We start from the raw sequence: 27,500 nt of genomic DNA on the forward strand, positions 1-27,500 counted from the left end.
ATATAACGTCAAAACAATAAATGCTTTTGTTAATATCTCATTAATTAATTTGTTTTGGAAAGTTTAATTAACTTATTTTCTCATGTTTACCTATTATATAAACACAACTTGTCTCAGCACTTGGGGATCCCTTTAAGTTAAAACAAAGCATTAACTTTAATTTTAATAGACTTAAGTATATTTTTTAAATCAAAATTAAGTTATATATTTTTTAAATCTAAATTAAATTATAGATATTTTTTTATCAGAATAAAATTATATACTTTTATTAAATTAGTTTTAAATTAAGTCGTATATTTTTTATCAGAATTAAATTATGTTATCTTTGTATATAGCGCTTATATCAAACATAATTGTTATTCAAACTTTTGTAACAAATGTTTTTACATAAATGTCATTCAAAAATTAATATAGTTTTTTTTTAAAATAATTACTTCTTATATCTTACCGCCTATAGAATAATTTAAAAGTTAAAAAATGATAAAATGTTGCTTAACCAAAATTGCTTACTGCTTACATGAAATTGCTTAAGGTGCACGTAAGTTGCTCTATGCATAACGCATGATTATAATTAACAAAAAAAAAGTGTTACTTTGATGTAGGGTTGCCAGATGTCCGGCTTTTACATTGGAGTATACAGTGCCAAACCTATAAAAATCAAGATTTTATCGTATTCACTTTTGTAAAAGCCAGTCATCTGGCAAACCTATGTTGATATGAAATATTAGGAAGTATAAAAACGAAATTCTGCATATGTTATTTTTTTTTAAATTGTACAAGAATAGATGGTCATTGTATAATTGTGACCAATAAAAATTTCTTTAAATATAAAAAGTAGAAAAGTTGAAGTACAAAAATTGTATAAGAAATAATAAAAGTTTGAATGTTAAATGCTTTAAATTTTTTTTACTATTTTGTTTTTTAAAAAACATATTTAATAAAAACATTAGATTTACATTAAACGTAGTAGAAACATTAAAATTTAATGAATTTTGGTGGGCTTTATTTTGCCCACTGACTGAATTACATGGGTGTGGATGCAAGTGCAGGCGATCGCTTGTCATTCATGCCTACTCCTGTGTATATATTGATACAGTATATATATGCAGTAGTTGGCAAAAGTTAATAAACTGCAAAAAGTTTAAAGTTTTTGTCATAACTTTTTGCCTTTAGAATGAAAGTAAATTAAATTTTTTTCATTCGTTCCTCCAATGTGACTACATAGTATAACTAACTCAAAAAAATGATAATTTCTAACGAAAGGAGGAAAAACATAATCCTGTGAAAGTTTATAAGCAAATTCAAAAATTCAAAAATAGATATTTATAATTTGTTAATATTTTTTCATAACAGCACATTAGTATTTTGTTGGATAGTCTCTAGATTTTAATACTGCTTATCAATAACGAGGCAAAGAGTCAACTAAGTTAATAAGAACATCTGTGTATATATTTTCCTAACAATCTGAAATCATCGAGAATAAATCATTTTTACTGAGTGGCTTTTTCCCCTTCAGTTGTCGTTCAAGATGTTCCCAAATATGTTCTCTCGAATTTAAATCTAGGCTCTGTGAAGGTCCGACTAAAACTCAAATCTTTACACCTTAGATGATACCAAACATACAAAACATTGTTTCGTCACTGAAAGACTTTTGACTATTTTTTTAAGTCTAATGCAAATTTTGTTTGAGTCAAATGGTTCTTTGATAATATTAGTGGTTTCATGGCAGAGCAATGACCAAAGAAATCATAATGATGCACAAGCTTTCTGAAGAAAGGCATGCGGTTGCACACCTTATATGACCGCACATATAATATTTTGTTTTAGCAACTTAGCCATAGCTTTTTGCAAGTTTTGAAAATTAGATTAAAAGAGGCATTTAAAAAATGTGCTGAATAACAAATGTTAACTAAAACTAAAATTAAAATTAAACAAACCACAAACTGAAAAGAGAAACAAAAACTAAAAAAAAAAAAAAATGCAAAACTAAACTAAAAAGTTAAAATCTTAATGAATGATAAAATAATTAAACAATAAATCAGAAAGAATAAAACATAAAATTAATATTTATTTTTATTCAAAAGTGTTTTGTTAATGTTTTTTATTTATTCATGATGAAGGAAGTAAATATTGATAATAATGTTTGCAAACTTTGATAAAAGTATACATGAGACATAGCCTCGTGGCTGAGAGCTAGAATATTAACCCAAATAATAAAACTAAACACTCCAACTTGACAACATATTATTTAAAATTCCAAAATAAAATTCCTTCAACTTTTGTATTAAATAAGTCTTTCTTGGCTCCTTGGTTATCATTTCTAAGGGTCACTGGTTCGACATTTATTTCTAATAATTCTCCTAATAAATTTGATAAGTAACTTATTTCTTTGCAATCTGCAGATATCGACATATATTCTGCTTCACAGGTGGACAGTGCAACACTTGATTGCTTCTTTGATTTCCATCTTATGACTAATCCATCTTTACACAAAGAGAAACAGTAACCTGATATAATATGTTCATCTTCTAAAGATGAAGGCCAATCTGCGCTACAGAAAACATAAAGTTTTAACTCATCAGCCTTTCAAAAAGTTAAACAATTGTTTGAGTTATGTTTAATATACCGAAATACAAGTTTAAATATAATCCAATATGTGTGGCGGAATAGTGTTGCAAAAATTTGATTGACGCAAATTTTTATTGTTGCAAAATTGATTGTCGAAAATGTGAAAAAGGAATAATGTCGCAAATTGTCGCATGATTGATTGTTGAATAACAGAATAAGAAATAATGTCGCAAATGAATTTAATGAATAGTGTCAAAAATAGAAAAAGGAATAATCACGCAAAGGAGTTTAAGGAATAGTGTCGAAAATAAAAAAGGGGAATAGTATCGCAAACAAAAAAGCAGAACAGTGTTGCAAATGAATTTAAGGAATGGTCTCAAAAACAGAAAAATGGAGCAGTGTTGCAAATGAATCAAAGGGAATATTGTCAAAAACAAAAAAAACGGAATAGTGTCACAAATGAATCTAAGGAATAGTGTCGAAAACAAAAAAACGGAATAGTGTCACAAATGAGTTTAAGGAATAGTGTCAAAAACAAATAAAAAAAGAAAATAGTGTTGCAAATGAGTTTAAGGAATAGTGTCGTAAACAAAAAAATGTTTGTTGTGGAAAAAGTACCAAACCCCAAGTATATAGATATATATATATATATATATATATATATAATATACACATATATATATATATATATATATATATATATATATATATATATACATATATATATACATATATATATATACATACATATTTATATATATTATATATATATATATATATATATATATATATATATATATATATATATATATATATATATATATATATATACAGTGCTGCTACCCAGTCCACCCACTAAAACTGGCACTGCTGCTACCTATAATCATATTTACTTTAATCGAATAATAAATTTTGAATTGTGGAAAAGTTGCCTATCCCACAATTAACATTTTCTAATGAAAAGTGATTGTGATGATTCAGATGCAAATTACAACCCGTCTTTAGCGGATGATGTTAGTAAATGTAAGTATATAATTAATAAAGCATCAAGATGTACTATTTATTGAGTTTATCATACAATGATATAGTTTTCAGTCTCAATATTGTTTACGCAGTTTTTCTTCTAGTTATTTCAAAACTAAAATGTTCTTTTTTATTTTTTATTTTTTTGCTGTATACATTTAATCATACCGTAAACATATGTAACTACAAATAGCAGGGGCAAGAAGAAGAAAAATTGTTTTATTGGCAAGCCCCTTAATATAAACCGTAATACAAAAAAATTATATAAATTTTTAAAAAGTATGCATGCAAATACTCAATCCTGAAACTTCTTTTTAAACCAGTATATACCTTTAAATATATGGAGTACGTAGTAATATTTTCATGAAACATAAATTTTTATAAAAAAAGAAACTGAAGCAATAAAAGTTGATAAAGCTGATGTTGGTTAGGTTTATCAGTACTAACCCGCCAGATTTGTTGCAGATTTGAGTATTGGGAATCAATATGTTGAAGAAAACGTAAGACCTATTCCCATAGCATATTCCTCTTTTAACATTTTTGATAATATTCCTATTTTTACAATTTTACAGTTTATTTCCTATTTCGATATTATTCTGGAAAGTCCCTTTTTGAGATTATTCTCTTTTGAGCTATTTCGATCTTATTCTAAAAACTATGACTGAGAAATGGAGAAAATACCTAGATAAAAAGGGACATTTTTGGGCTATGCTTACAGACCTTTCAAAAGCTTTTGATTGCATTCCGCATGCTTTGCTTATTGCTAAATTGAATGGATATGGTCTCAGCAGAAACGCATTAAAGCTCATTCAATCGTACCTTAGTAATAGAAAACAGAAAGTAAAAATAAATGATCAATACTTCTCTTACTCTAATATTTTGTTTGGCGTTCCACTAGGCTCAATTTTAGGTCCATTATTATTTAATATCTTCATAAGTGATCTATTTCTATTTTTATCCAATGTTGATATTGCAGGATATGCTGATGATAATATTTCTTTCAGTGCAAAAAGTGACTTAAATTCTGTTGTGAGTGACCTGCAAAACACTGCATATCAATTTTCATCATAATTTGAAAATAATGGCATAAAAGCTAATCCAGATAAGTATCATATCATTATAAGGAAAATAAGCTCTCTTAAAATTACCATCTGCGATAGATAAATAGTCTCATCTGATAATGAAAAATTACTTAGTATAAATTATGTTTATTAATAAACTTTCCTTTAATAACCATGTTCACAATTTATGTAAATCATCAAGTCAAAATCTTAACGCGCTCTCCAGACTCGCTTCTTTTATGTCTCTGAATTAAAGAAAACTTATATTTAACGTATTTATTACATCTCATGCTTCTTATTGTCCATTAATTTAGTTATTTCATAGCAGAAAACTTAACAATTGTATTAATATAATACATGAAAGAGCCCTTAAAATTGTATATCAAGATTATACTAGATATATCAGAATGGTTCGAAAACAATACACCACAAGTATTTACATTTTTAAACTATTGATTTTAAATTGTTGATTGGAAATTTTTAAACTAGATGTTGACAATATTTTGACAACATCGTGACAAAACGTTTATCGCAGCAAAAATGAATAATTTTTCAATTAATTGCTTATAAGTCAGAGTTCTTATATGAATATTACTCAAGATAAAATTTTCTATCCAACTATATAAAGTTTATAAGCTTTTATAGGTGTCAAAATGGACCCTTTTTTGCCCCTAAAATTGCCTAAAAGAGATATAAGTGTAGCACAATCAACTGGGTTTTTTTTTACACTAACCCAAAGTGTGCACTTTCTCTCTGCCAAATTTCAGCATTATACTGTTTTTGTCTGGGTTTGACCCTATTTTTTGCTAATTCTCTCCGACTACAATTCCGTTTTTACTATTTGCAACACTATTCTGTTTTTACTATTTGCAACACTACTCTACTTTTACTATTTGCAACACTATTCCGTTTTCACCCCTTGCGACATTTTTCCTTTTTTATGTTTTCGACACCATTTTGATTTTACTATTTGCGACACTATTCCTTTTATTATTTGCGACACTATTCCTTTTTTTGTTTTTGACACTATTAATTAAATTCTTTTGCGACGCTATTCCTTATTTTTGGGACATAAGGCCTTTTTAATATATTTGACACTATTCCAAAATTCATTTTTCGACATTATTTCTGTCAACCATCTAATCACCACTATCTGGTTTTGATAAATGCTGAGATAATCTGGTAACAAAATAGCTTAAATCTAGTCTTGTACATGCTATTGCGTAAATAAGACTTCTAACCATTTGTCAATATATTTTTATCTCTGAATCATTTAATTTTATTAGTTCTTGATTATGGTATGAATTATGAGCTTGCTCACTTGGTTTGCAATTATCAAAACAAAGTTTTTGTAGCACATTCTGCAAGTAATCTGATTGTTACACATCATAGTTACACAATTACTAGTTGATTTTAATTGAATGCCAAGGAATGAAGTCAATGGTCCTAAAACTTCCATTTTAAATCGTTTACTTAATTTCTTCTAAATTTTGATCAATAGTTCATTTGAGTTGGCATCTATAATTATATCATCAACTCAAACTAGGATCTTTGCTATTTGAGTATTGCTTCTTTTAACAAAAACGCAAGCATCTGAATTTGATTGAACAAACTGTATTTCCTTGAGATAGTCTCTTAAAATATTTTACCCATTTCTACAACTTTTTTTTAAACCATTAAGTGCTTTATTTAATTTCCAATAATTGGTGTTTGTTGTTTTAGGTTTTTTGCATTAAAATTCAGACTGATTCCTTCCAAGCTGTAGGTGTAAAAGCTTTTTAATAATCTCTTGAAATTGCTTTAATTTGAATTAATCCTTTGCAACATATCTAGCTTTATATATTGTAATTTTATTATTGTTCCCATTAATAGTATAGATCCATCTTTTCCCAATTACTTTTTTGTTTGTAGGGAGCTCAGTAACAATAAAATCGTATCTATTCATTAATGATGGGATTTCTTCATCCAATCATTAAAGCGCTTTTGCGGTCTGAATCATCATTATTGATAGCATTATTGTTGGTGAATTCATTAAATAACAGTAATCTGTATAGTTAATTTCATTGTCATTAATATTATCAACAATGTAATCTTCCAAATATTTTTGGGATTGTTTTGTGTTTGAGGGTAACATGATGAGGGAATTTCTTGTGCTATATTTTATACATTATTATGAATGGATGTCTTTGGTGTAGAAAATTATTACAAAAAATATTGAAAGAATTATAAATGGCGTTAATTTTGCATTGATTAATAAAAATGAATTTCTTAAAGAAAAAAGTACTAAAAATTGTAACTGCAAGCAAAAAGTTGACTGCCCTATGAATAGCAAATGCTTATCCAAAAATATTATTTACAAATGCATTGTTTCTTCAAAAAACAACCTTGATAAACAATATATTGGTTTAACTTAGGTCAAATGGAAAAAATGTTATGCCAACAACAAACAATCTTTTAAACATAAAAAACACTCAAAAGAGACTATGCTGTCAGAATATCTTTAGGCAACTAAAAGATATATATATATATATATATATATATATGTGTGTGTGTGTGTGTGTGTGTGAGTGTGTGTGTGTGTGTGTGTGTGTGTGTTCGTGTGTGTATGTGTTTGTGTGCGTTTAGACACACACACACACACACAACATTTATAAACATTTTTATGAAATGCTACTGAAAAATGAAAGTGTTTGTCTCTTCTTATTTGCCTTCATTAAGATAAGTTAATATTTGATGATTTTATTACAATTTGGTATAAGAAAGAAAATTTTGTTTTGATATGGGGTTGTCCATGAACTACATCACGCTCGAGTGGAGGATTAGGGATTAGTGGTTTTGTGACAACTTGTACGGTACTTGCTACTAAAGAGTTACATTGTTGTGACAAAAAGGGGGGAGGGAGTCAAAAACAGTCAAAAATTACACGATGTGATCTATGGACGACCCCTAGTTTCAAATTTATTTAAAAATAAATTCATTGCAATGACTTTGCATTGGCGAGAAAAAAATAAATGAAAAAATTGAATAAAAACAAAATGACAAAAAAAAAAAAAAATACAGTTGGAAGAAAAAATGTTCTCATCTACATATAAAAATTTTAATAATTTTGTATCTCTGATTTTAATGAGCAGAGATATAAATTTATTTTTATCTTTGCTTATTAAATTCATTTTAAAAGCTCCTAATAATATTAAGCTATTATTATTCTAGTTACATATTCTCATGCGCAGATACTATTTAAACTTGATACCTAATTCGAATTAAGTACTAATTTGTTTTTTAATTGATATATAATTGTTAGATAATGTTATATAATCGTTTAATGAAGCTCTACTAAAAAAATTACTTATATTACATAAAACAAGACTTTACAAAATATATTTTAAGAATACTATTATAAATTCATCTAAAAATCATTCATTTATTTATTGTATTACATCTAGTATTCATTATATCTAAACTCTGTCTCAGAAAGGAATATAGTTGCCATTTTAATGTTGTAAATAGTTTGTTAAATCAATATTAGTTACTAAACTGATATTCAGATTTACATTTACATCTTGTATTCAATTTTTTTTTTGTATTTTAGAAAGTCTTCCTTGTAATTCCGACATTTTGTTAGTAAAAGGAAAACTTATTGGCCTGATACCAAAACTAGATAAGGAATTTTTGGTTTCGTTTGATGTCTATCCAAATAAGTTTGTTAAGGTATGGCAAAGTGTTATTCATTTCACTATTGGTTCTGATAAAGGTCAATATGGTGATCGTGTTCCAGGTATCTGGTTTCAACAAGATGGAAGTGGTAGTCTTTACATTTCAGCACCAATTAGTGGTAATCTTGATAAAGGTTTTACTACAAATCCAATCAAATTAGATCAATGGTCTAATGTTAAAGTTAATCAATTTTTGAGAAATACAAGTTATATATACACAATTAGATTAAATGGAGTAGTTGTCTTTACTGATATAAATAACAATGCTAAAAGTTTTGATAATGTAAAAGTATATGCATCTGATCCTTGGCATGATGCTCAAGATGGTTTAATAAGAAATTTATTTATTATCAATGGTATTTCAAGTATGTTTTTAATTGCTCATTTAAAGTTTTTAAACTTTTTTTAATTGAGACTATGTTATTTTCTATATGTTTTTTATAAGTTTATTTACTATTCAACTTTTTTAGGTAATAACCTGCAACCAATTGTTGATCTACCTGCAGGTATAACAAAAACAATTTTTTTTTAAATTTATTTTCTTTCTTCAATACATAGATACTGTCATAATCATTGTGCTTTAGTTATTATTTCCTAAAGACAAGATGAGTTATCAGTCAGTTGATATATATCAACTGAGGTGTTTGGTTTAGGTAGATAATTACATTCCTCATATTAGGTTTTTGATTTTTGTTCTTTGTTTGTTTCATTTTAATCTTGCATTTTAATATTATTTGTGTTTATAATTGTAACTTCAACAAGTGTGGTTTAAAAGTGCCAAAGTCAGTGGTAGTGCCGTACTTCCATTTTATTACAAATCAAATTAGAGTTTGGGTTAATGAAGATATCTAGATTAAAAAGACATTAATGAAACCTTTTTTTCACTCTTACTTTTCAAAAATTAAAATATTGTAAATATAATTGTGGTGCGCAGTTTGCAATATAGTGTATCTATAAGTAAATTTCTACACAAAAATGTAACTAATGATGACCAACTAAAGTCTGCAGATGCCTTAGTATAAACATTGATTAAAGATTTAAATAGACATTTTTTTTAATGCTCAGTTTTAATTATTTTTTAGATATTTCCTACATTGAAACATAAAATTTAAAACCTCCAAATTTTAAGTAAAGTACTTACCTCTTTATATTTTTTAAAAATTATTAGTTATAAGCACAGAGGCATGTATAATTTACATGACTGTTGATGTATGTACATTGTACATACATTGACTAAGATTGGAAACTAAAATAACCTAAATTTCTTTCAACTTTTAGACCACTTGAGTGGTATTGAGGGTATCAATTTTTTCTGATAAAATTTCTTTTAAATAGAATTTTTCTAATTTTGTTTTGAATATTTAATTTTTTCTTCATATAACTGTTTGAAATAAAAGATTAAAGTAATCAGCAATTGCAAGAAGATAATCCCCTTAATGTCTCACATATGGAAATGAAATTGGCTTGCTTCAATTCCCAATCTCTTTGTACCAAAGTTTTTAACAGAAAATTTGAAACCAGTAAACACATACTAACCATAAAATAAAACCATAAACAAGTACAAAGAGAAAACTACTTTAACATCAACATTTATAACTTCATGTTTAAAAGTATATCTATAGTTAAAGTTGTACAGGTTTTTAATTATGAAATATTTGATGTCTTGCTAGAGTCTTTATTAAAATCCTTTTTTGAAAATTAATTTCCTGATCGAGGGAAAAGTTTATATATAAGATGTGTTGTGCTGGAAGTCCAAATAGATCAAAAATAACATTTGCCAAATAACTAAGTTAGAAATCTTTACATATGAATATTATTCTCTAAAACATATATACACAAAAATCATACTTCATAAATAATCTTTGTGGGGTTTTAAGATAACAAGTTTTTTGTCACAATTATATACTATATGCTAAATGGTATACAAGCATTAGATCTAGAAACTTGTACAGAACTTTATAAACAGTATTTTGACTATAATCTTTTTGAAGATGCAAGTTTTTGTTAAATTGTTTAGTTTGACCTATTGTGATGATATTATTTGTCTTTACTTTTATTTTAAATAATGTTTTTCTATTTAACTATTTGAAATAACAGATAAAAGTAATCAGCAATTATATAAAGATAATGCATAAGTTAATTGATATTTTTAAAAGTGCAAAGTAGTGTAGCTAAACGTTTTTGTACCTTATGCAACCTTGCTTTCCACTTGATAATATTTTTTAATTTCAATTTTGTGTTCATGGTTATTTCAAGCTTTAAATTTTGAAATCAGAAGATTAACTTAATTCAAAGTAGTAATAAAAAAATTTATAAACTGATTGTTCTCACATGAAAGGGCTAAAACTTTGAATTGCAAAGTATTTTTTTCAGGTTTTGATCATTATTTGGCATATGTATAAACATACACAAATTTAGATCCTGTTATAAGTTTAAAAGATTTGTATTGTAAAATGCTACTTTCATATTTATGTTGCTTCTATAATTGTCAAGTTAAGTTATTTCATATGTTACTTTACAATTGTTTTCAAATATTGATGAATGTGCAAACTTGACTGATTACTGTGACTGGGCAAGCAATGATTGTTTTTAACACCAATGGAAGTTAATATTTTATTTGCAAGTGTGTTGGTCAGTTTTTTGTAATATTTTTAATTTTTGTTTTAGCATATCATTTTAAGCATCTTATTTTATGTACTGTATTTTTAGCATATTATTCTATATACTGTAACTGGAAAAAAAAGTGATTGTTTGAACACCAATGAAAGTTTTTATTTTACTTGTAAGTCTGTGTGGAGATTGAATAACAACAGTTGTGTTGGTCAGTTTTTTGTAATGTTTTTAAATTTTGAATATTTTTTCAAAATTTGCTCTACCCAAATGGTGTCTAGGGATGACAGAAATTACATGCTTTAAAGTTGTCTCGTCCTTCTAAGCATCATTTTACTCCGCTCAAATATTGTTTAGGGATGGACAGGACCTTCATTGTGTTTACATGTTTAAAAGCTGTCCTAAGTGACATAAACACCTTGTTATGTTTTTGCATGTATCTTGAATGTATAAAAATCAATAATTTCTAAAATGTATTTATTATTATTAATAATGTATTTATTAATGTTTATAGTTCTATGTTTAAAACTATATATTTAAAAATTTACAGATTTTTACATATTGAATATATGTAAACATTGTAAGGTTACTTGCATTATTAAAACACTTTTTTGAACTAACTTTTCCCTAAAATGAAGTAGCATTTTATTTTATGTTTTATAATTAAGCCCTTATGATTACAGATTCACTTAAAGTACATTTAAAATTTGGTACTTACCAATGCCTGCCAAATCTGCTAAAAATCTGTATAATTATGTGTAAGAAAGACCTTACATTGGTTTAAGGGATGTTTTGTGCGAGTTGATGTGCAAGTAAAATTAACAACACAAATTTTTAGTAGTCGTGATGCTACTGCTGAATATGCTTCTGCAAAACTATTTCCTGAAAATTTCTCAACAGTGTTTTTTTATTAAAATTATAGATATTTTATTTGGCATCTTAAACTCTAGTTAACTAAAAGCAGTTAAACAAACATGCTCTGCTTTAATTCTAAGTAGTACTTTTATACAACAGCTTGAAAATTTAAGAGTTGGTATTAAATGATGACATTTTTCTGGTACTCACAGCCAAAAAACTAAGAAAACAAAAAAAAAAGATAACAGAATTTCTATTATTCTTTGACTTGCCATTGAATTGCTTTATGAGGATTTTTTTATGTTTGATTAGCTCAATTTAATCAGAATAAATAAAAAAAGTAATAAACAAAATCAGTTTAAACTTTTTATTTGCATTAATACAAAGCAAGGAGGCTGGAATGGTAGACCAACAGCAAAGCAATTTTCATTCAATAAAACAATTCTAACTGTAGTTGTCTCCCACAATTTGATTTGTCTGCTGCCGTTACCATTGACTCAATTACCAAAATAGTATTTGAAAATCAAATCCCTACAAACGAACAATTGATTTTACAAACAGCAAACTGCAATATTCAAAAAGAAATTACAACCTTTTGCATTGCAAAATGTTTCAACTGATTCAGTTTCACAGTCAATTAAGCAGGTCAAAATCAATTAAAGATGATTTGATAAAAAAATTCAAGTTTAGCAAAATATGTTTTTTTTTTTTCAAGTGTGAAACCCTGTGAAAGTGAAAAATACTTCATGAAATAGAAACTGTTTTTATACTGCAAATGAAACTTTTATTAACTAAAATAAAAGTTGTATGACAAGTTATTAAAGTTATAAAAATTGATTGCGTTTTAACATTTCTTTATGATGATCATGTTGATCATGCCTTTTACGTTGAAGAAAGTTTAATCAGAAACTTTGTTTGTATGTGAATATCTTATGTAAGGTTTTATAATCAAGATCTGGCACCGCAAAACAAAGCATGTAAGAAAAAGTTAGCCGGCATTCTCCATGCTTGATTTTCTGATGAAATGCTATACTTTCACAGCAATTATTTAATTTATTAAATCTGATGTGTCTTGGTTACTCTGTGTTAGGCAATTTTTTCTGTATGATCATCATCAGATTGTGCTTGCACTCATTTCCATTAAAAAAAAAGTAAAATATGTTTATTATCCAGATTGTTGTCTGATGAACTAATAAATGCTGAACTGAAATATGCTGGAAAAATATGTCTTTAATTTATACGGGTTTGAACAAAGAGAACCAGCTAATTCTGGTAGAATCTGGTAAAATCTAAAAAATTTAGAGAGGAATGATTACTACCAAATATAGATTCACTAGTATAACATATAAAAAGAGCTGATTTTAAATTTTTTATCACATACACAAACAATCATATTTAGCAGTGATCAAACCATCAAATCCTTCCAGAAATGATTGGTTTAATGATCAAGCTTCCTTTTATTTATTTATATCAACATATTATGAAATAGCGCAGAAATTTTCTCAAAAAACTAATACCCTCAATGTCTCACATGTCGAAAGGAAACCAATATACACTTGCAAACCATAATGTTTAATGCCTTGGTATTTAATCACTGGAAGGTGTCTTGAGTACATAAAAATTGATGCTCTGCATTTGTATTTGTGGTAAAGGAGTAGAAAAATAAAACTACTTTAGCATCAACATTTATAACTTTATATTTGGAAGTATATCTATAGTTAAAAATGTAAAGGTTTTAAACTATTGAATATTAATTGTCATGTTATATTAGAGTCTTTATTTACAAGTATATTGCAAATATCTCTTTGCAGGGTTTTAATTATGCGTATTGCGATTGCTAATCATAATTTTTTTTTGCACGCGATTGTATTTAAAAAGTAAATAATTAAATTTGTGATTTTTTTACTTCTTATAAATGTCTTACGAATGTCTGTGCCTTCTGAGTTGAAGCAAAACGATTTATTGATGATTTAAAGTCAAATTAATGTTAATCTAAAATGACATATTTTTGTCATTGTCATATCAAATCGATTTTGTAGAATAAGTGAACAAATTAGGAAAATATAATGTCATCTATTTCTCTATTAAGAATAGATGTATGCCTTTCATTTGTTGTTCAATTATGATTGCTAGAGATATTAATGCATACTTATATTTAAAAGTAGGGCGGATGCGAGTAAATTTCTAGTGGGAAGGGGGGTGTCATAAGGGTTTTTGCCAAAAACATTTTTAATATAAAATCAAATCTAAATTGCACCATAATCTTGAAATCAGTTAGTTTATTATTTTTTGTTTTTGTCCTTTAAAATAGAAATAGAAGTTTGCAAATTCATTGTAGTTTTATGAACACCTGTCACTGCACAGTCACAGTAGTTTTGATACACCGAAATATGTTAAGTTATGTCTTTTTTACCATGAATGCTTGGAAATTTGTAAATTTGAAATGCTTGCAAACCAAGTTTTCTATTTCCATTTAAAATAAACGCAGAGTTTCATAATGAGAAACTTTTATTTTAGGGGTGCCAGTTGACTAGCTCAGGGAGCACAGGGACTGCTTGCCCCCCCCCCCATTCCCTATGCTGAATCTACCACTGTTTTCTGTAAATATGGAAATTGTTAAATAGTTTAGGTGAGGAAGACAGTTTTATTTAAATGGTATTTTTAATATTTAAATTTAATAGTTAAGTATATACTTGGAGGGAAATATAATTTGACTTTATGAACCAAATTTTTTTCTCTTACTTTATTGAAAAAGAATTTATACAAAAAAATTGACTTAAAGAAACCTTAAATCAACCTTAAAACCCTTTGAATGAAAAAATAATTATACTTAAATTTTTTATTGTACCCTAGAACCGATAAATTAGAAGAGCAAAAAAGTTTAGTATTTTTTTTGAGTTAAATTGTTTTTTTACATTGATCTTACTTGTTTTGTCTATAGATATAGCGTGTTTTTGCAAAAGTATTAAGTTTAAAGATTGATGATGATAATATTGTTATCAAAAAACAAAAAAAAAAAACAAAAAAATAGAGTTATAGAACAAAGAAACATTTGACAGAAGACTTGAAAAGTTGAAGGTTGTTTAAGTCAAGAAAACATGAAGATGGGAGAGAGTTCCAAAGGGTTGAAGTGGGGAAAAAATAACTAGCAGAATAATAGTTTTTAGAGCATGCAAGGACAGATACAGTAAATGAATGAGACTTTGCTGAATGACAAGTGAAGCGAGAATGACTTTTAGATGATAAAACTAGAAATGATAGCTCCTTTGAGCTGCGACCATGAAAGTCATTGTAGAAAAGAGATATGCATTTTTGCAACAATGGGAAAGTGGCTTAAGCTTAGTATATAGAGTGGGTCCAACTATGTTTACCATTCGTTTTTAGACCTTGTCTAGAAGAGAAAGAGCATCATTAGAAGAACCAGCCCAAATATGACAACATTATTCTATACAGGCGCGAATAAGAAATTAGTAGAGGTAGAGAATGGAATCAGGAATAAGAAAATGGCAAGCATGATGAAGAGAGGCAACCTCAGCGAATGCTACTTTAGCAATCGATTTTATATATGGTTTCTATGAAAGGTCAGTAGTAAACGATAATCCAAGAAGACGTAAAGAAGAGGACTCAGTGAGAGGGTTGCCATTCATTAATATAAAAATGTTGACAGTATTGCAATAGTTGTATGCAGTAAACAACTGGGTTTTTTGGAGTTAAAACTTACAAGCCACTGTTAGCCTCAATCTGTTGCGGAGGTGAGGTCAGATTCAAGATCAGCTGCTTGTTCTAAGCAATTGAAAAGAGAAGACTTTAACTTTTTGAGACCAAGGACAAAACTTGAGGTACCCCAGAAGTTACTGGAAATAAAGAAGAGTATTAGCCTTCAAGGACGACTTTAATGAAGTGGTTAGAAACGATTTGATAAACTCAAAAACTTGCCCAGATACACCATATGAAACAACCATATAAAGAAGACCTGCATGGTAAAGTTTAGCAAATTTCTTAGATTTGTCAAAAGCAATAACCCTAGCTTCTCCGCCTCGATCTAATGCAAAATAAAATCTTTCTGTCACAGCAGTTAGCAAGTCAGTCATAAAGTCTTTTCTTTATTTCCAGTAACTTCTGGGGTACCTCAAGGTTTTATCCTTGGTCTCAAAAAGTTAGAGGATTGGAAACTGTATTGATTGTCTGACAGTAAGTTATTTGGCTCAAGATGGGATGTGAAAAATTTGTTAATCAAAGTCTCAAAGGCCTTGCTAATAATGGAAAGAAGACTGATCGGGCAATAATTGGAGGGGTCAGAATGTTCACCAGAGTTTTTGAAGATTTGAACAACGGATGCCATTGTCCAGTAGGCAGAATAACAAGACTCAGTCAAGCACTTATTAAATACTTTAGAGAGAATTGAAGAGAGTTCTGGAAAACAGTTTTGCTAAACTGTGACAGGATTGTTGTTTGGGCCACAAGCCATAAAAGAGTTTAATTGAGATGTGAGTTAAACAACTGGGTTAACCTGTTTAATTGGAATAAAAGGAAGAGAATGACCATAAGATTTAAGAGTCAAATTTCAAGCAAAGTTCTTTGCAAATAGTTCTGCCTTATACTAAAAAGAGGTAAAAAGATCAGTCCCAATAATGAGAGATAGAATGTTAGACCTACTCTTGTTAGTGACGCTGTTGAAGATTTTTCAAAAGTCTCTAGAGCTTAACTTCTGAGATAAAATGCGAGGTTTAGTGAACTGAGAATAATGGAGCTTAGCATCAGGTAACACCTTATCACATCGATTTCTTCAATAATAAATAGCCATTTGATCTCAAGAGAGTTGTTCTTTTGAAAAAGATGAAAAAAATGATTTTGATAAGGTATAGCAGCTGCACAAAGGGTGAAAACCATGGAGTAGAATGAGGCTTAACTTGGAACCGTTGAGAAGGAATAAAAGCTTCCATTTATGCTTGAATCCTGGAAGTTGCGTAGGAGAGGTATTTTTCAGCTGAGTGGGAAAAGACATCAGTCAAGGACCGTCACAAAGAAAATTGTGAAAAGAATTCCAGTCATCTAAAGGATTAAAGTCGTGCAATCATAGCTTGAGTCTGAAAAGGAAGTATGGGATAAAAGATTTAAAAAGATCATTGCATGGTCAGAACCACGAAATGCAGAAAAAGGAGAAACTGACCACAAGCTAGGATCAGAGACAAGTCATAAATCAAGGAGTGAAGGTAAATGATTATGGTTGTCAAGAAAATGAGTCACAAAGTTAACTAACTGAGTAAGAAATTGAGAAATTGAGAAAGTATAGGTGTTAGTGCCAGCAGGGTCAGTGGTGTTAGAGCCAAGCCATTCAGTGTGGTGAGCATTAAAGTCACCAATAATAGCAATATTAGCAGAGGGGTAAAGAGAAAGGGCATGGTGAATTTGATCAGAAATTACATTTAAAAGAGTGCAGTCTTGGGAAGAAGGAGATCAATAAAGATCAAAGAGAAAGGTGATAGAGTGAAGAGGTGCTAAGCAGAAGCACATGAAAGAATGGCCAAAGGATTCGAACCTGATTTCAGGGCAAATAGGTAAATTAATACCTATCTATACCCCTAAGCCAAGCATGTGACTATTGGAAACTATTGCGAATCAAACGAAAGTACTCATCAACGTTGAGATCAAAAGAAAGAAAAGTTGAATTTAAATTGGTCAAGAGCAAGCATGTCTGTGATTTTTGCAAGAGGTAAGATTTAACTAATGGTAGGTTGCTTCGTAGATCACAAATATTTGTATAAGATATATTAAAACAGTTAGGTAGTGGGGATTGTTTTTTATGTGATTATGCAAATTCATGAAGTTAATATTAACCTCTCAATCGGAAGTAATGGAAAAATAAAAAATGTTTTTAGTTTATATCTTTATGAATAATATGTTTTAGTAATTTTAATAAACTCAAAACTTATTTCCAATAATTATTTACGTGTTAAATTATAACAGTAACTCAATCTATTTTAAACCTCGCTAAACAAAAGTATTATGAGATATTATTTGAATATGACAAGTATAATGTTAATAAAAAAGTAGCAATTACAAACCAATGTAAAAAAGGAACAATTTTGTACAAATGCAACCCCCTTACTGCAAAGTGGCATGCAAAAATTAGGGAGGCAGTGATTTCCAAAAAAAAATTAAAATTTTTGCGATTAGATTTTTTTGCATTAATGTAAGCTCTGCTTTATTAAAACACTTCTTTAAGAACTATTTTTCTATATATGATTTGGGAAATCTAGATACATCAAAAACAACATTTGTCAAAAACAATGTTACAAATCTTTACATGTGTATATTATACTCTAAAACAACTAGACAAGATATTGTTTTTGCTAATATTTGTTCAATTGTTCAATAAAGTAAAGAACATAAGTCCTGGTTTTCTTTTGACAATATGAGAATTATTACTAGGCCAGCATCTGTGGCTTCAAACTCCAATACTTTTGTTATAAACAAAAATTATAATTCATCAATAAACTTTGTGACATAGATTACAATCTAATACATATGGTAAATGGTATGTTAAAATTGCGATCAATTGATACTGTTTGTGTACAACATAAAAATATGCAATGGGATGCAATCTATTGTTGATGTAAGAGTCAAACTCTTATGTCAACGATACATTTAATCTTTCGTTATAAAAAAATATGAAAATTTCAAGACACTAAAGAGTTGATGAAATGAATTAGATAATGAAAATGTTATTAGAGATGAACTCTGGTGCGGTGTTAACTCACTCGTAAGTTGCACATTCTAATATCTAATGTAATTATCTGTCCGCTTTCTTTATGATATCTTTCTAGCCTGACTTCTTTTGACTTTCCCTCTAACTTTCTTTGTTCTTCCTAAACTCAGTTTCTCTTGTTCAGCAAAACAAGTGCTGATGCTCTGTAGTGAGCTGAACTTGTCTTTGCTGGACCGGTTATGTGGTCTTTAAATGGCAATTAGCCGGAGGAGGATAAACCGCATAACCCATCATTAAAGATGAGAGTTATTATGAAACCAAACAAGAATGTGTGAACATGTGATTGAAATTCAAGCGTATATTTTCGTAAAAAATCTTATCTCAGTTCAATTGAATCATTAAATGACTGTTTTACAACTATTGTTTAATTATTTTTATTGTATTATATTAAGAAATTGCTTTAATAATGTTGTCTTGAAACTTTGATAATGGTAATTAATAAGTTAATATATTGTTAAAAAGTTTCAAAAAAACTTGATAGAAGTTAAATATTAATTGAATTAGGACTTGAAATAAGAAGTAGAATTGTTGAAATCATAAGAACTGAACTGAAATTAAATTTAAGAGAACTGATTTAAAACCAAAATTTAAATTATTTTATAAGTAAAACTAGAATTATAAACTAAATTAATGCTACAAGAACTGAATAGAAACTGAAATAGAAATTATATTTTGAACTTAAATATCACTGTCTCACTCTCCTTATTTTCCCTCTATGTTCAAGTAAAAAGTTTTTTAATTCAATTATTAATTTGATTGGATAATTAGCTTATCATAAATTATCATAAATAAAATATATAGTTTTTATAAATTTTTTGTTTTTGTTGCTAATCCCGGATCATTCCAATATGATATTTTTTTTCAAAATGTTTAAAAAAAAAATGGAAGGCTAAATTTGTATATCTCTTAAAAGCACTTAAGCAATTTTATAACAACAGGTGTTGGGTGATAGCAGTTTTATAACACAGAGCGGCCACAGCTCCTCTAAAATCCTTTAAAGTCCTCTTTTTTAAAAAATCTCCTTTTTTAAAAAATCTCCTAAAGTTTGATCAAATTTCCTCTTTAACTTTTCTTATTTATTTTTTTATTTCTTGATAGTAGTATTATGTGGCCTGCAAAACTGGTTAACATCTTAAAGTGCATCAAGTTGTATAATATTGTTTTGGCAAATCCATGTCATTTAATACAAAAAATGACATTATTGATCCCTGCCTAAACCTTAGTGTTAAGTTGAAGAGACATGTGAAGTGATGTGAGCGTGGACATTAAACCTATAAAATAAAAAAATCCTTTAAAATCCTCTTATTTTGTTTAAAATTTTGTAGTTTTGCGAAAAAAGTCCTCTAAATTAGATGCAAAAACATAAAATCCTCTAATATCCTCTTTTTCTTATAAAAATTTTATGTTGCCACCCTGTAACACTTGGGCAAGCTGCAAACTCAAAATTGATTATTGACTTTGGTTTCTTATAACTACTTTTGTTATCACTATTACAAAAAGTGATTTGCAAGATTATGCTTAAATTACAGTGATGAAATTATCAAGCTCATTAAATCTCGAAATTATTGAGCTCATTAAAACACTTGAGTTTCACTAGATAAAAGATGAGATTCATTTTAATAGATAAGATTTAGTAAACTAGATTTAGTAACTAGATAAAAGATAAGATTTAGTTTCGTGGAGTTATTAAAACTTATTCAGAAAATTTTAAACTAAAGCACTTCATGCTAGCAGTAAAAAGATACCTGCTCAACAAGAGATTTCAGATTTCAACAAGCCTCATGAGAGTATTGACAACTAGCTTTGTTTACTCTTTTATTTTAGTTCGTTATGAATTTTAGGAGAGTTACTAAAAGTGTTTATTATAGTGATAAACTCAAGAATCCTTTTAATATGTGTATTTTTAAAAGAATGGTTTGCTAATAATTTTAGGTTCTTTAATTGATCAAAGTTTAAAAAATCAAAAAAATGTCAATATGTTCTACCATTTAGGGGCATGTCTAGGGGATGTCTGCTATGTTGTTAAATGTACCCAAAAAAAATAAAATCAAAGTTGTTCAACTTGATTATATCATTGAAAAAAAAACAGTTTTACGATATACAAATTATGCACGGTTTTAACAAAATTCAAAACAAAATAGTAATTCGGTTTCATAATTTTGCAATTACTTAAAAAAAATAATTACAATATTTTGATGGAGGTTAAACTAACTTTTGAGTTGAATAACTTAATTAGAAACTTGGATTGACATACCTTATTTTATTTCGTTATATAAAATTTTATTCTTTAAATATTTTTTTTTCATTAGTTTAAAACTAATCAAAATGATTATTTTAGTTAGAAAAAGTTTTAGACTTCCCATTTTACAAACATCCTTAATAAAATTATTATCAAGTTTTATTGTTTAACTATAATCAGGAGGCAAAATTAGTTAGTAACAACAAGTATACATTAAAATATATCAATTGACATCCCTAGTTTTATTACACTAAACTGCGTATCATTTTAATAACTTGCATTTTAAATGATAAAAAAGGTTCAAACATGGTGAATAAAATTCGGACTCCTCTTTTAATATACACCCTGCTTAGTTTGTGTTTTAATAAATTTATTAAATTATTAAATTTTATTAAACATAAAATATGACCAGTGATTGTTCAAAATGTTGCTTAACTCACAAGTTTATATAGCATTTCAAAGAAAAAGTTTGATGGAGAAAAACATCATTTCCTTTAAGGATAGGCAGCCAAGTATTATATTAATTGTGTTAAATTTAATTTTGTTATTCATTTAAATCCACTCTGTTTAAATGTTGTATAAAATGTTATATTAAGTGTTATATTAAATGTTATATTAAATTTTACATTAAATGTTATATTAAATGTTATTTCCAAGCTTTGTAAATATTTAAGCAATGAAGCCATACAAATTAATATTAGTTTAGTTTTAAGAGTTTTTTTTTATTCATTAAACTTTTAACACAAAAATCCAAATAAGCAAAATATGTTAATTTTTGTGTCAAATAGAACTTAAATTACACAATAGAATTTTCAAAGTTACACAGAATTTAAAAAATTTCCAAAACAATTAGGTCTATAAATTACAACCTTATAAACTTATTTTATTAACATATTTTGATTTTAATATTTTGATGATGCAAGTTGATATTTTTATTAGATTACATAATTTTCTTCAATGTGAGTTATTTTGAAAACAAAATAATTTAGTATTATTTAAAAATGAAAACATTTTTAAATATTTGTCTTAAGTATATGTTTTTGTAACTTTTCGATTTATGTTTTGTTTCTGTTGGTATTGCAAGCAACAAATTTTAAAATCTGTATATAAACTTAGTTCAAAGCAGTAATAAGAAAAATTATAAACTGATTGCCCTCACATGAAAGGGCTAAAACTTTAGATCACAAATCTATTTTTCCAGTTTTGATCATCATTTGACATATGTATGAACATACACAAGGTTGAATTTTGTTCTAAGTTGAAATGGCTGATGTTGTAACATGCTGTTCCTGTAATTTATATGGCTTTTATAATTATTATATTCAAATTAAAGTTATTCCATATGTTAGTTTACAATTATTTTCAGATATTAATGAATGTGCAAACATGACTGATTACTGTTACTGGGCAAACAGTGATTGTGTGAACACCAATGGAAGTTACTATTGCACTTGCAAGTCTCGGTGGAGATTGAGTAACAACAGTTGTGTTGGTCAGTTTTTTGAATTCTTTTAAAATTTTGTTCAATCATACTATTATTAGCATTTTATTTTATGGTTAGTCACGAAACCCTCTACATCATATAATTAAATTTTCATAGTATTAACTTTAGGGTACACAGTAAAATAAAATATGGTAAAGTTGTATCAATGTTTAATAAAAAATAAGATCACACATTTATTTATTTCTAGATTCACCTGTTTTTAATTCAATATTAATTTGATTTTGACATCATTTTTTAATTAAATTTTAGTTTTATAAATAAATTTCGATTTAATTTAAGATCGTACAGAATGTTTTTTCAAAAATTTACTCTGCTCAAATGTTGTTTAGAGGGTGATACCAGGACCTTCTTTGTATTTACATGCTTTAAAGCTGTCTTTAAAGTTGAAGAATTCTCTTTTTTTTATATGAACTATGTTTTTTTATCTGTAAATAAATATATTTAAAAAAAATTAATTTACATCTTTTATAAAATAGTTTTCCTTTTCCCTGTATTTGCTTTTGGCACTGATGTTTTATATTTGCTACAGTTGGAACTAGAACCCTACTTGCATGTTTTGGACCATGATGCATAATAGGGATGGCACTTTTACTTATATTGATGTAAAAATGCAAATTACTTTTACGCAAAAATTACTTTACATAACTCATGTAAAAGTATATAATATACTTACATTTAAAAGTAATTCGTTTTTTTTTACATAAATTATATAACGTGTAAAACTTAATTACTTAAGTTAAGTTTTTTAAATGAGTAACTGTTACTTGAAAAAGTAATTTACTTTTACAAGTAAAAGTTATTTGGATTTTTACTTTTACTTCTAAATGTAACTTACTTTTAATGGTAAGTTGTGTAAAGTAAACTACTTTGAAAAGTAATTTTGGTTATAATTATATAAAATCTTTACATCAAATTGTAATTTACTTTTTAAATGTAAAAAAAGTTATTTATGAAGTAAACTTACATAAATATAATATTTAAAAAACATAGCACTTACTTTACAAAGTAAAATAAAACTACATCATAACAACAAATTACTTTTACGTGTAAAAGTAACTAATTAGCAAAAACAGGTTACATAAAAGTAATTTGATAAAAATTGTTATTTACATTTGCAAATAAAATTAATTTTTTTCTTTGAAATTTTATACTTTTCTTAGTAAGTAAGTAAAATGTAAGTTATATTATTTACTTTCCCAAAGAACAGTCATTTCATGTTGATTTAACATAAATTTTGAGATAATATATTCAAATCCATTGCGTGTTTGAGGGCACTTCTGGGTAAAACATCAGGTAATACTCCAATGTATGTGGATAATGTTAATGGTGGGGCATTGGGAAAGGATTTTTTTTTTCATGTATACCCTAAAGGGTAATTCTATTATAATTAGGGGCAAATTTAAAATTTGCAAAATTAGCACTCATGCGACTGGGAGGCGGGCTCTCTGTTGCATGAGTGCTAATAGGGGCTGCTAAATAATCATTGATTTTTTATTTCTTTTTTTGTTTAGCAGAAATAGGTTAGTGGCCATAATGAAACTTTGTCGGGGGAGGAAGGGGGTAAGGGGGCATAATTTCTAAGCTATGGGTAATTGATGCATGTGTAAACCTTAACTAAGTCACTGTTTGTTAGAGCGCCCTTTTCTCCAGTCTTTTTTCTTTGTATTTGCCTTTTCAATCAAGTATTTTGTTATGGTAATATGACGCAATATAACATTTTTAGTATCCGCAACTACATCGACTGCTAAAACAGTTTTCAAAAAATTATAAGTCATTTAACTATCTGATAAAATTTATATGATTAAAGGATTGTTTATCAGATATAATCTTTTATTGCATTTTATCATATATAATCTAATTGAAAAAAGCTGGTAAGGAAAGCTGTTGAATCTTCTACTATAGATTGTGGGCACCTTAATAACCTACTTTTTGTTGCGTTAGTGTCCAACCCGCACAAGAATGATTAGAAAAATAAAATCTTATTTAAATAAAATAGTGCTTTAGAATAAACTTTTAATTTTTTTTCAAACATTAGTTTGACTTCACAAGTTGTTTGTCGGCTATCAGTTGTCCCTAAATCTTGCAATTGATTTTTCACTACCTTCCAGACTAACTAAAGCTCTGAAACTTCTAGTATTTCTGTAAACTTAATAAAAGTACATGCTAAAATCGTTTTCAGAGCTAACTGGAGAATTTCACTTTTTTGAATCTTTTTATTTATTTTACTTTATCTTTCACACTTTACTTTGATTCTACTTTATCTCGATGAAAATGCATGTTAAATTTGTTTCCTAGGCAAGGGGGTTGTACCCTTATTTCTTTTCTCAAATATTTTGTTTTTCTTGAAAGTTGGGGTTCATAACTTTTTAGAAAGAAAGATTTTTTGCAGAAAAGCTTTGAAAATATTTTTTTGATTTATATTTATAATTATATTTTTTTGATTTGTTACATGTTTTAGTAATAATTTTTTTTGGGAGGAAATAAGTTAGTGGCCCTGATAAAATTTTACCGTAAAGGAGCAAAGCATATTTGTAGTTATGCTGCTGCTTTTTGCTTCTCTTATCAGTGTGGTTGTTGTCAGAGCCATCCCAAAGAGGTCTCTCATTGGGGAGGGGGTCATATGTGTTTTTTGCCAGCTAGAGACACACGCACACAAAAAAAAGGTCCTCGATATTTGATATTTGTCAACTATACTTCGGAACATGCCGACTAAATGTACAAATGTGCTAACTCAAATGCATATATAACAGCTTTGGAGTGGGGATACCCCCTCACCCCCAGTTCGGGACAACCCTGGTCAGCCCTGGTCGTAACAACCACTCTAACAGAAATGAAAATTAATTTTTTTTTTGTTCATTTATTAATAGCTATTCATAAAACTGTTGTCTGGAATGAACTAAATTCAATTAGTCTATTCCAGACAACTATTATTCCTTTATTATTCTATTATCTAACAATTATTCATTAACAAGTCTCTAATGTCATGCAATAATCTCTTAGTGTTCAAAAACTATAACCATATAAATTTTGAGCAACCTCTTCAATTATTTAGGGGACTTAAAAGGGGATTTGATAATTATCAAATTAATTTTTTTTCAAATATAATTTTGTCATTGATTTTTTTATTTTTTATTACATAAAGACATTCTTTAATGCAGTGGTGGATTTTTAATTTTTACAACTTTTTATTTTTCTAAATTTGCCATTACAAGTTATTAATTTTCTTTTGTAAAATATACAAAAGGCGGTGAAAAGACGAAGACAAAAATAGTCTTATTGCCAAGCCCCTAAATATCCGTAAACATAATAAAGTCATTAGAAACTTGTCATTAAAGATTGATGATCATGTGTTTTTTTGAAGTTTGAGTTTAATAAAGCATATTAAGTTGACAATTATAGTTTTGTATTTTTCGGAAGCATATCTAAAAAATTAATATATATGTATCTGAAATACCAAATTCTCCTGTTTTATTATGTTATTTTAGAAAAAGGTGAATTTTTTTCTAAAATAACATACTAAAACAGAAGAAATATTGCATAAATAACAGAAATTTTGATTTATTTATTTTTTTAGCATATAAATAAAATAGTTTAAAAAAATATTATCCATGAAAATATAAATTAAACAAAATAGACGATTTAACTTTAAATTAATTTAAATACAAGTATTGTATGGTATTATAACACGTTAAAAGAGACGCAAAAAGGTTTCATAATTTAAAAATGCGGCAATTCCTTTTATCACCAAACCTTTTAAAATTATTTAATCAACAGCATCTTTAATTAAAAGCTACGTACAAATGAGGTCTTTTAATGTGTTGTTAAAAACCATATTAAACTCATTTAAAGACTTTATGGTAACCAATAATATAATGATGTCTACTTGCGTAAACTCTGAGATGTAATATTAATATAATTATGGAAAACCAATGATTTTGGTTAATAAATATTTTTGGTAAATGAGACATGCTTAAGTGCCAAACTTAAGTATGTTCTTTTATTTATCACATTAGAATGTTTAGGAAAATATTAAAACAACCACTTCATTCGGTTTAGGTGTAAACTTTATATAATCATAATGTTTCAATTTTGAATTTTAAAACCTGTCAACTTAAATTTAGTGTAAGAAAATAAAAAATAAAAGTTACTAATTTGATGCCCTCACATTTGGGGTAGAGATGGTAAATGTATTAAGGTTTTTTTGTTCCAGGCTCCAACCACCACAAGTTTTATTTCTCAATCTACGTATAAATCATTGTTTAGCTAAAGCTCGGGTTATATGTATATTACACAGTGGCGTTGCAAAATATTTTTGGTCATTTTTTAAATTTAGTCAATTTTTTTACCAAATACCTCCAATCATCATGCACATATTATGTTTAAATATTCTGCAATTTCTCACTGAACTGATTTTTAAAACTACTATTAAATTTTTTAAAATTTAGAAAATTTTAGTCAAAACAAAAAATTATCAAAATACTTTTAATAATGTAAAACTAAAAAAAAATCATTTATTAGATTTTATTAAAAGCAAAATTTTATCTGATCTGATAAAATATGTCTCACTTTTTATTTGTCAGGTTTTGAATTTAATATGGATAACTTGACTATTTCTTACAAATGCAAAAATTATCCAGCACAAATTAAAAACCTAATTTCCTGTTTTCGCTAAAACTAATCATGAAAATGATTTTTTTAATGATTTACATTTAATACTTAATGAAAAAAATTGCATAAATGATGTCACTTATTTCAAAGATATTTAAAGCAATAAATCAGAAATTTTTATGCTTAGCAGTTAGTTTCGATTTTATAAATAGTCTAGAACATCATTTTCAAACCTAATAGTAACAGCAAAATAAATTCGGACTAAACCAAAATTTACCCTGAGGATCGGAGGGGAACACTATGTCATTGTTGATTGCAAATAATTTTTGACAGTCTTTAGTCTACTAAAACATCTCTAATCATTAGCACATAAAACAAGAAGATTCAAGTAGGTTTTGTAGAGTATAGACAGATTAGGAATGCATGTCATCTGTTTCTCAATTAAAAATGGAAATGCAACTTTTTGAAATGAAATTTACAGTAGCGACATCTTTGTCGCTACTGTAAATTTCACATAAGTTTCTAAATAAATCTGTATTTTCCTCAGATA

At 27.5% G+C, this 27,500-nt stretch overlaps 1 protein-coding gene across 6 annotated transcripts in view; it reads left to right on the forward strand.

Annotated features, from left to right (window-relative positions):
• LOC136091318 (fibrillin-2-like) overlaps positions 1-27,500 on the forward strand; it is a 154,898-nt gene that overhangs the window by 30,920 nt on the left and 96,478 nt on the right. For all 6 annotated transcript variants that reach the window (XR_010643901.1, XM_065818736.1, XM_065818734.1 and 3 more), the window contains exons 3-5: positions 8,242-8,730; positions 8,836-8,871; positions 22,205-22,330. Coding sequence is in view for 5 of the 6 variants with exons in the window: in XM_065818736.1 (XP_065674808.1) it covers positions 8,242-8,730; positions 8,836-8,871; positions 22,205-22,330 (651 nt within the window). In the remaining variant the exon portion in view is untranslated. The remainder of the gene's footprint in view (positions 1-8,241; positions 8,731-8,835; positions 8,872-22,204; positions 22,331-27,500) is intronic.

This window comes from Hydra vulgaris, chromosome 15 (assembly GCF_038396675.1).
Source record: "Hydra vulgaris chromosome 15, alternate assembly HydraT2T_AEP".
NCBI lineage: Eukaryota > Metazoa > Cnidaria > Hydrozoa > Anthoathecata > Hydridae > Hydra > Hydra vulgaris.